Source organism: Diadema antillarum, unplaced genomic scaffold (genome assembly GCF_040938485.1).
Source record: "Diadema antillarum isolate AM-2024a unplaced genomic scaffold, OU_Dant_1.0 seq00000315_RagTag, whole genome shotgun sequence".
Lineage (NCBI taxonomy): Eukaryota > Metazoa > Echinodermata > Echinoidea > Diadematoida > Diadematidae > Diadema > Diadema antillarum.
In genome coordinates this window covers 219,019-229,383 of record NW_027271335.1, presented here as the reverse complement: position 1 = coordinate 229,383, position 10,365 = coordinate 219,019, and the positions used below count along the sequence as shown (strand labels likewise).

Sequence of the window (10,365 nt, the reverse complement as noted above, 5' to 3'; positions counted from 1 at the left end):
TGCTATGTATTAATATTGATGTACAAACATGTATTCAAACTTTCCTGTACATATGTTGTTGTTAAATAAACTCAAACTCAACTCAAACTCAAACTCAACTAGGACAGTGCAGCGATTGAACCTCTAGTCGAAATAGCACCCTCTTCGCTCGCTGAGCGATCGAGCGAGAGTCGATCCCCATGATCTCCAATGACATCGATATCTACTGTCTACGCTGTGTATGTGGTGATGATAATGCGATCGTACGTATCACAATCGTATCGCGGTTATCGTGTCGTGCTCGGTTTTTTTTTTTTTTTACGTAGATGAGGCTGGCCAAGGAGTCATGTAACCGTAACCAATGAAAACAGCTTGCTCCGAAGCGAAGAGATCGAGAAGTTGCGAACTACATGATAAACATGTCAAAAACCGCAAAGTCGACGTCATACGCCTCAAATCGGAACACATCAGATGTCAGCAAAAGTAGAGAAAATGCAGCCTTTCTCAAGATGCGGGTGCAAGAGGTATCTAAGTTTGTTTTTGTTTTTTATTAAATTATTTACGCAAAAACTATCCCATCTAGTTGTATAAGCCAGTTTGTACATAATAGACCCATCTATTGTAATTCGTGTTATGTTATTCTGCGCAAGAAGAAAATCAAAGCCTCTGTCTAGATCTAGTCTTGTCTTGTCTTGTCTTGTTTTGCTGAAGATGCCCACAATCAATAAGTTGATTATCCTGGCACTAGGGATGTAGACCTACGTGTAAATTCTATGCTTTTGTGTGCTGTCGAATTTTAGTATGGGAGGCGGAGGTTGAAAGCTTGCTGCTAGTGCTACTGCTAGCTGCTTGGTGCAGGTTTTTGTTTTTGTTTATTGTTGATGTTGTTGTTGTTGTTGTTGTTTTACTGCCAGAGTAGGACTAGGTATGAGTAAGATTCTTCTAATCTAGACCTATTTTACTGTAACGACTAACGCCTGTACTTTTTCAGTGATTTTGTTGCTTAAGAAAAGAACAAAAAAGAATACCAAAGTCTAACCCCGGGACGCTCCGTATACAGTTACACACTGTGGGAGCCCCAACACTGCGTGTTGGGGCTGGTCGCAGTTAACCAAAGTCTAGAGCTACATTTAATCAAGATCTACACTTCCTGCTGTAGGCCCTAAGTGTAATGCCAAATTGCCATCAGTTAAAATTTACAGGAAATTCAATTGTTACAATTTTTTTTTTTTACTTATTAGTAGAGGAAATATAGAGATGACCCTTTCCTTTAAAGCTTTAAATGGGGTAGTGCCACAGAGCCAACAAATGCTGGATTCTTAGTAGTCATCACTATAGATTTTTGACATTATAGATCTTCTAAAATTAAGATAGTGGAGATGGAGCAAATGAAAATAATGTTTTGAGCAAAATGCTGGACATCAGTTTTCATCAGTATGGTGATGAGAACTATAATAATCATAATCACACACCTGCACACCTGAGAAGAATGCCTGATTATGGTGAGCAATGCATGCATTCTATTTACTGTGTGTTGAAAATATCTTTTGCACGTACAGCAGACAAACAATCTGCCCAGTTTGCAGGAAATTGGGTGAAATAGACCATGAACATTGCATACATTTATAACAGTTTGTACTGATGTATCTACAGCTAGTTTGAGGACAAAGTACACATAATAGCTCTATTCTATGTACAGTTGAACCTCTCGTATCTGGACAAGTCGGGATTGAGGCTCATCGGGATAAGGGATTTGGCCGGATACGGGAGACTCAATGCTTTATACATGTACATATACATACACATGTACTGATGTAGCCCATTGTAGTACCACATGTAGTAATGTGTATACTGCAACCTTTTCATTGTTACACTCAGTAACAGACCCCAAAATACAGGTTCGTATTTGCAAGAATGAAATCATTTTCTTTTATAAATTCTTGGGATGATTTACCTAAATAATTATTAAGAAATGTATCAAGTAGATCTTGAAAATAAACAGTACGAGTCGACGAAACTACGCTTCAAAACTCGATCATCACGGCTCGGCAAAGTCGACTGTAGGTCGCCATTGTTAGATGGTCTCCCTCTCTTTCGTTGTGTGTGTACTGTGTGTGAACAATTTTTGAGTGTTCAATATCACTCGTTGCTCAGCCAATGACTGGAAACAATGCATGTCTATCTAGTCATATCGACGGCTGTGTATGGACCTATATGTGGCAATGCGATATGAGAGGACTCGAGCGCATAATCTGTCCATGTTCTTGCGATGATTTGGGGATGTTTGGGGATGTTAAAATGTCTGAAGGTAAACAACTTGGATGGAAGTTTGATGTAATGTATGTTAATCATGTTGGAAGTAATATGTTATTCATGTGTGTTTGTGTAGGAGTTCTCAAGGAGTTGGGAATCCCCCTTTCCTCTCGTAATTATTTTAAAAAAAAGTCACGGCGAGATTGCGTCCGTATAATAGAGAGATTCAGATAAAGGGAGGCCGGATAAGAGAGGTTCAACTGTACCTGTTCTATGTACTTTAATGTTCTCATTATCTGTTCTTAGTTTTACATGTACTGGCTATATGTAGTACTTCAAATGGTTCCGAGTGAGTTGAATGAAGCCTATGGTTTGTTGTATGCATTGCAGCTTGAAGCAGAGGTCATATCACTCAAAAAGAGGCTGGATGACTTGAGGAAAGCAAAGAACACCACTGTGTTGAAGAAGGAGAAGGAGTATGTTTCAGTTGGTGCATCAGACGCAAGTAGATCAAAGAGGTAAAAATACAGCGGTGCAGTATGTGTGTGTTTCTAAGATGCATATAGGATGAAAATGGATGATTATTTCAATGGCTAAGTAGTCATTGCTTCTTATTGTTAGAAGAACATTCTATGCTAAAGAAATGTAATTTAGTTTTTACTTTCACTTTCTTAATTGAGACATCTTCACTTTCTTTATTGAGACATTTTCCCCTTTGAAAATAGATTAAGGTTTAATAAGTGGAACCTGTATTGGAGTTTACCTGGAATGAAACTTCATCTCTGTGTACCATAGAGATATTGGGGTATCAAACACATCTCCATGCTGTGTACTCTTTTTTTTTTCAGGCAACCTATCCCAGAAGAGAAGAGCACTGATCTGCAGAAAAAACTCAAAGACTTAAGTCTACAGCACGCTGGGGAGATTGAGGCTTTGAAAAAGAAGCATGATTCTGATCTTATGAAGGCCAAGGTATAAAATTATCATGCGTACAATACAACTTTCTAAAGCATGTGATTACTGTCTTTCAGAAAGAAAAAAAAAATTGCATTCTATCAAAAGACATTGCAAAGATGCCAGTCTGTGCAAACAGCCTATTTCTTTTATGTTTCTTTTTTAGTTCCTGTAGCAGTACCGGTATTGATTTAGAAGCCAGAAATATCAGTCATTTAGCACAAGAGTCACGAAAAGTGTTTGTTTACATCTAAACTACATCTATGACATTTACATTGAAATAACTCAGTATATGATTATAGTACAGTCTACTATGTCGAAATATTGGGTCCCGTGAGATTTTCGTGCCAAAATTGATTTTTTTTAGCTAACTTGGTCAATTTGGGGGTGCTGAATCCAAAAAAGTTTGGTTCCATTTTTTCCGACCACGTCTTCAGTCGCCATTTTGAATTTCAAAATGGCCGCCATAGCAAACTGTATTTTGACCCAATTTGCATAATGTGAGCATCATAGAAGGTTCAGATTTGATGCAAAAAGCATGTTTGTGATGTCAGACATTCTGATACACCATTTTCTAATATTGTAGATAGCTTTGATACATTTTTTAGGCAGCCATCTTGAAATTCAAAATGGCCGCCATATAGCTAAATATATTTTTACCCATATCTCAGGTTGTAAGCACTATGTAGAGTATAAATTTGGGGCAAAAAGCATGCTTATGATGTCAGTCATGCTAATATGTACATTTATTTATTTAATGATGGATCATTTTCCTTAGCAGCCATCTTGAAATTCAAAATGGCTACCATAACAAATGTAATTGGACCGGTACCTCATATCGTATGCATTGTGTAAGGTTCTAATTTGGGGCAGAGCCTATGCTCGGAGCATACGTATGTTGTCAGACATTCTGAAAATCTTTTTCTGAGTGAACGATGGTTCATTTTGATATTAAAGTTGGCCATCTTGAAATTCAAAATGGCCGCCATACCAGAATGTATATTTTGACCCATATCTCATGTTGTACGCAATACAGACAGTTCACATTTCGGGCATAAACCGGGCTCATAATATGTTGAACATTCAGATGCACTTTTCCCCTCCCTAAAATTGCAGATAGGCCTAACTTTCAAGGCTGCTTTCTTAGAATTCAAAATGGCTGCTTTTCAGCTAATATCTCTGGTTACAAGCAACTTTAGACATATCAATGTTTATGGTGGCTTACAGTGTACATTCTTTAAACACACACACACATAGGGCCTATACATTCTGTAATAATGGATTATTTGTATTGGTCGCCACTCTTGAAATTCAAGATGTATTTCGACCATATTTGGTGCTGTAAGATCTTTAAACTGCAAACCCAAGCATGGTGAAACACTCATGTATAAGTCAATCACTTCAAGTGTTTCCTGTCCTGTAGGTACACTGTTGTGTTGAAATGCAAAAATGCTGCCATGTGAAACATTCCTTTAAAAGCATAGCATTTGGGTAAAATTTGTGAATGGGAAATCATGTGATTTTGATGTTAAAAACAAATGACTTTCAAAAAAAACCCTCTCAATAACTGTGTCTGACTGACTAAATAATGCCCCATTTAGACGATTTGGTTGTAAGAACTTACAATATTAGCTCTATATACTCTAACAATTCATGGGATAGTCACTTAGATAACTAAATGTTTTCTGGGCTCATTCCCTGCACATGTTTAGAAACAGCACTCTAAAGCTGTACACAGGGGAGAATTAGTTCTAAATTCTTCCAGAAATAATGACTTTTGCATTTCTTGCTTTTGAGCATGATAATGAATTCTGTGGCTACCGTTGATGTAGGAAGTTCGAAGCGTTTTATAATAATTGAACAATTTATGCATACCCTTTCGAAATATCTACAATCTAATATATCATATTTATATGTATTAGAGGCACACATTAGGTTGTGAGAGTTTACGAGGTTCGTTCTCTGGTTATATCGTCAAGTCTCTACGAGGGTAAAGCGGGAAATTGTCCTGGTTGAAGTCATCCACGCCAAACTTCTGGAAGGCACGGACTGTGTCATAGCACATTCTGCATGATTCAAGGTTTAAATACTTCTTGGTCCATCTGCTCTTGGAGACATCCTAAAATTTTCAACCTCAGCCAGCACCATGAAAGGCATTAAAGAGCAGACCTTTAGCTGTTCCTGTTTTTTCGCAACAAACTGCAGAGCATAATCTCTCAAAATTGTCAATTGTACCTTTATCATTTCCTTTTCCAGTGATGGAGCAGACAACATGCAATGCAGTAAGTGAAGCAAACCTACAAGATCCATCAGGATAATTGAAATATTAGAGTCTACGTAATAATCATCGATATCTCTGATTTTCTCGTTGCTCTGATACATACAATGGAATGAGGCTATCTCTGGTGAGTGACGGGTGACAGTAACTCCCATGGCATCTTTGATGAACTCTTTTTTTTTCTTTCCATGGTCTCTGTGTCAGATGGAATTGACTGCTCAGTATTTCAACTTTCAGGCCTATTATTTGGCTCAGTTCTGTGAATTTCTAAGGCATTCATGGGTAGGAAAAATGAACCTTTAATAGGGAGAATGAGGAGAAGGCCATAAAACAATGAGATGAAGAGTGATTGTGGAATTGCTTAGAACTTATACCTTTCAATAATTGTATCGTTCAGCAATGACCGGATAATGACAGGTCTACATGTATCAGGCTGTAGAACCAGTAGAAATGTTATGAAGAATTTGCGATCCCTTAAGCTTAATGACTTTGGATCCAATCTTACATGGTGTATTTTTTTTTTTCGCACGAGCTGAATGTCTGGCCTTTCTCACAATATTCCAGAGATTAATATATTCTAATTCTCGCAGATACAAATTCTTAGTACAAAACATTAAAATTGCCCTTTTCATCTCTTTCCAGAGTATCTCCCTTGAATGTTTCTGATACCTGACTGCCAAACACCACATTTATTAGCTTCAAGGCAGTGTCAATTTCTTACATTACCCTCGTGTGATGATCTTCTAAGTTGTGGAGGAATTCTGATGGATGCAAGCGCCACAGAACTGAGCTATAATTACTCCTTTGTAGTTTTAGAATAATTGGCTGTACAGCAATAAACATCTTGGAAGTCTTGATAATTGAAGATGACCCACTCAAGGGCAATCAGGAAAAGCTTACTTATTCCTTCTTCATTCTGTGTTATTCCAGAAATAATTATATCTATCAAACCTTAAGTGTTTCAGTTTATGGCCAACAAACAAGCTTGTGAATGGGATGCCTGGTAGGGTGACCATATAGCATTTCTTGCCATTGCGAGACTTTTCCTCGTTTGTCTTCATTCTCTTGAGGCAGCATCAAGTTTTGTAAGATCACCTTCAATTGCATCAATGCTTGCTTATACAAATATTCATTGATTGGGATTAAATATAATCATTAACGAGGTTCCACAACGCAAAATAACGTGTTGCCCGAGAGGCAAAAACGAACCGTTTTAGCGCGCAGTTTGCAAACCGCATACCCGCCTGGCTATATGGGATGTAACGCTTACACGCTTGCCCACACTATCGGACAGTGGTATGCCCCCTCCCCCCTTACGCAGTTCTTGCCCCTCAGCATCTCTTGATGACGTAATTAGAACCTCATCCTTACATTTTGAATTTATGGTGGCCATTTTGAATAGAGAGATGGCTGTCATTCTGCGTGAACTGGAAATAAATTCAGTCTAACTAGGACAATTTTGGCACATTCATCTAAGGCGCTTACCACAGTATTATAATGATGTTTTCTATGGCAGCCATCTTGAATTTCAACATGGTGGTCTATCTAATGATCCACAATTAGGAAACAGCTGTGCTGGACCATTGGACACCACAAGCATGTGCATTCTTAAAAATGTGATGCTTCTACAATAATTGCAAACTGAGATATGGGTAAAAACGCTATGGCGGCCATTTTGAATTTCAAGATGGCGGCCTACAAACTCTACAAAGCAATCCACAATATCAGAAAATGATATATCAGAGTGTTTGACATTATAACGATGTATTTTGCACCAAGTTTGAGGTTTCTACAATGCTCACTTTATGAGATATGGGTAAAAATACAGCTTGCTATGGCAGCCATTTTGAAATTCAAAATGGCAGCCTACAAATTGTATCAAAACAATCCACAATATCAGACAGAGATTTATCAGAGTGTCTGACATCACACCCATGCATTTTGCACCAAATTTTAAGCTTCTACAATGCTCACTCTATGAAATACGGGTCAAAATAGAATCTGCAAGGGCGGCCATTTTGAAATTCAAAATGGCGGCTGAAGACGTGGTCAGAAAAAATGGAACCAAAGTTTTTTTGATTCAGCACCCCCAAATTGACGAAGTTAGCGAAAAAAATCAATTTTGGCACGAAAATCTCACGGGATTACATAGTAGCCTCTACTATTACCAGTAACTAAGAGCTAGCTGTTGCCATGAGATTTTCACAGATTGTATTGTAGTAGCTGTGAAGACCTTCATGTGTCTTTCTAGGGAATGTTAAGATTAGAGGATGATTTTAATCTCCATGAAGGGATATGAATTCCCAATAAACTTGTATGTGCTTTGTTTCTTTCTCAAATTGCCTTTTTTATTGCTTGAATGTTTAATGAATATGAGAGATAGTTTCTTGGTAAATATTGCAGACGATATTTTTGTTGTTGTAATTTTCATTTTCTTCTAAATCTATATCTCTTGCCTGAATTACAATTATGATATCACATTTCATTAAATCCTTCAGATGAAGACTAAAGAATTCAGCACCCTTTTTAAGAAGTGCAGTTTTAACTATGAACAATGACTTGGACTTAGACATAAGTAACTTGATATTTACGTCAAAGTGCCCATTTATGCTAATATTTTGTTATTTGTTTCACCTTGTGATCTTGTCTTTCCTGCGGAAGACCCAGAAGCCAGGCACTCCCCGTGAGAAGTGCAACCACGAGGAGGAGATCAAGCAACTCAGAGAGGACGTTTCCATCTTGCGGGATGAGAATGCCAATCTGGCTAGGGTGAACAGTGACTACCAGGCAGAGAATGTAGCGCTGCACGAGAAGTTTGAAGAGCTCTTCAATGAGCTGAGTCTAAAGGAAGCCCAGTGGTGTGAGAAAGAGGAGCAGCTGAACCTAAAGGTGAGATAATCTTTTTGAAGTTTTTATGATATACAATTGTTGAATATGTTAAAAATAGATATATACACAAACTGAAAAGTAAACTTTCATTGCTTTTGATTAGTGTTTGACAGGCTAAAGTAAGATCTTGGGCTTAATTTGCATTATGAATTAATTAAAATCAGAAATTGATAATTGAATTATTAAAAAAATTTTTAAAGATATACTGTAAAACATGATATATTCGGGGCACAAAATTTTCGCGAATTAGAGAGGTCGGCCTTTTTCGTGGCATGAAATTTTCGCAAAGTGGCACTGGTGTTCAATGCATATAGTGTTGACAAGAAATTTCGCGTGCATTTTGTATTTCGCGAATCTTGGTGCTCACGAAATTAAAATGCACGCGAACATTCCTCGTTTTACAGTAATCTTGCAGATTATGACGTGGGTGTGGCGTGTGTGAAATTTCATCAAGTTCGCGCCTCTGATGGCAGAGATCGGGGGGAGGAGGGCAGAATCAGCCCCTACTCCCCCAAATTTAGCAAAGCCCAAAAAGCCGGCCTGTTTAGAGCTAAATCGCTGTTTACCGTAAGCCTTGTAAAAGTATACAGAGTCATTACTGAGATAAAGCAGAAGCTGTGTGTGTAGGAATGACAAACAAATCTGCGTGTTGTTCTAAAATGTACATCTATATATTTGTGTGTGTAGCTGAAGCTACAGTGGGGAGAAAAGTATCGAGAGTGGATGGAGGCAACTGAAAAGAAAATTGAGGAGCTGCAGAGAGCAAATGACTATCTGTAAGTACTACTTTTATTTGGGGTTCTATTGTTGAGTTATTGTTCTGAATAACAGTCCTGCCACTTCTGGTACTCATACAGCATATTACTCCTAGATGTAGTGAATCATTCCTTGTGTTGTTTTTAACTGTTAGAATCAGGGTTGTCCATTCTGATTAAATAGAAGTATTGAAACAACTTGCAACCAAAGCTTCAAGCTGCTCTTGTCACATGATAACTGGTTCAGAGATTAAGAGCATTGAAACAATCACTGCATGGTCCCAGTTAATTAGGTTAGCAAGAGTTCAGAATGCTCTCAGGAATATTTCTTACGCAAATTTTATGCAAATGACAGTTGTTATTTAATTTCAGTTTGAATCATTGTAAGATGTTTAAAGGATGTGAGGTGACAAATGTAAAGAACATCTCAGGCTGAATGTATCAAATTGTAGGAAGGGAGATAATATCATGATACATGTTATTGAAATTATATTAATAAATTATTTCATCATGCTAGTTAATTTTCTCTTTAATTCACATACCTGGTATATAAATGGTTGTCTGATTTCCACAGGGCTTCAAAATTTGAACACTTCAGATTAATGCTCAGCATTTTTTTTTTTTTTTTTAACAAGTGCAGTTTTAAAACTTTATCTGAAGCTCAAGAATGTGCTTAAGAGAGTCACATCTTTTCTTTTCATCCAAGTTGTCTGGTTTGTATTTTTATTCTTTCTCTCAGACGCACCTGCCTCAAGTCACCAGGGGATTGACACTAGTAGTCTCAAGCTGAGCTTGCTTCATCAGTAGCAGTAGACCTACTAGTCTGTCACTACCTATGACCACTTGTGTATCATAGGAAATGTCTAGGGCTGCAGCCATGTACTGTATACCCATATATTATGCAGGATTTCTATTTTTGCAAATATTGCCAGTTGGGTGCTATTCATGTATTTAACAACATGCAAAAATGTTTATTCTGGTCCTGACATGAATGCTAGGGGTACAAGTAAAGTTTGTCCGTCCATTGCTGTACTCTATGATTGTGAATTTAACCACTCGTGATATTGTCAGGAAATCCTGATTTGCAAGAAATTAGTCTTGTTAATATATGTGGCATGTAGAGTATCTGAAGGCTGTCTGCAGGATACCATTTAACATTCCATAATTGAACACTTGTATGTGCCATACATAACATAATCCATTGAAATTGTGCAGATATGTCTATTGCCTCTAGACAGACACTCAAATCAGCCAGTT

General features: G+C 37.6%; 1 protein-coding gene across 1 annotated transcript; it reads left to right on the top strand.

Annotated features, from left to right (window-relative positions):
* Nucleotides 1-377: 377 nt before the first annotated feature.
* Nucleotides 378-9,899, top strand: LOC139730458 (uncharacterized). The gene is made up of 6 exons (XM_071641300.1): nucleotides 378-503; nucleotides 2,623-2,750; nucleotides 3,081-3,204; nucleotides 8,126-8,353; nucleotides 9,041-9,129; nucleotides 9,848-9,899. The coding sequence occupies exons 1-6, from the start codon at nucleotides 390-392 to the stop codon at nucleotides 9,876-9,878; spliced, it is 714 nt and encodes a 237-aa protein (XP_071497401.1). The 5' UTR covers nucleotides 378-389; the 3' UTR covers nucleotides 9,879-9,899.
* Nucleotides 9,900-10,365: the final 466 nt, after the last annotated feature.

Bases quoted from the DNA above. Each gene is read 5' to 3' on its own strand.
- LOC139730458 (XM_071641300.1), top strand. From the start codon at position 390: ATGATAAACATGTCAAAAACCGCAAAGTCGACGTCATACGCCTCAAAT. The intron at 3,205-8,125 runs GTATAAAATTAT...TTCCTGCGGAAG, and splicing joins CTGATCTTATGAAGGCCAAG to ACCCAGAAGCCAGGCACTCC. The intron at 8,354-9,040 runs GTGAGATAATCT...TTGTGTGTGTAG, and splicing joins AGGAGCAGCTGAACCTAAAG to CTGAAGCTACAGTGGGGAGA.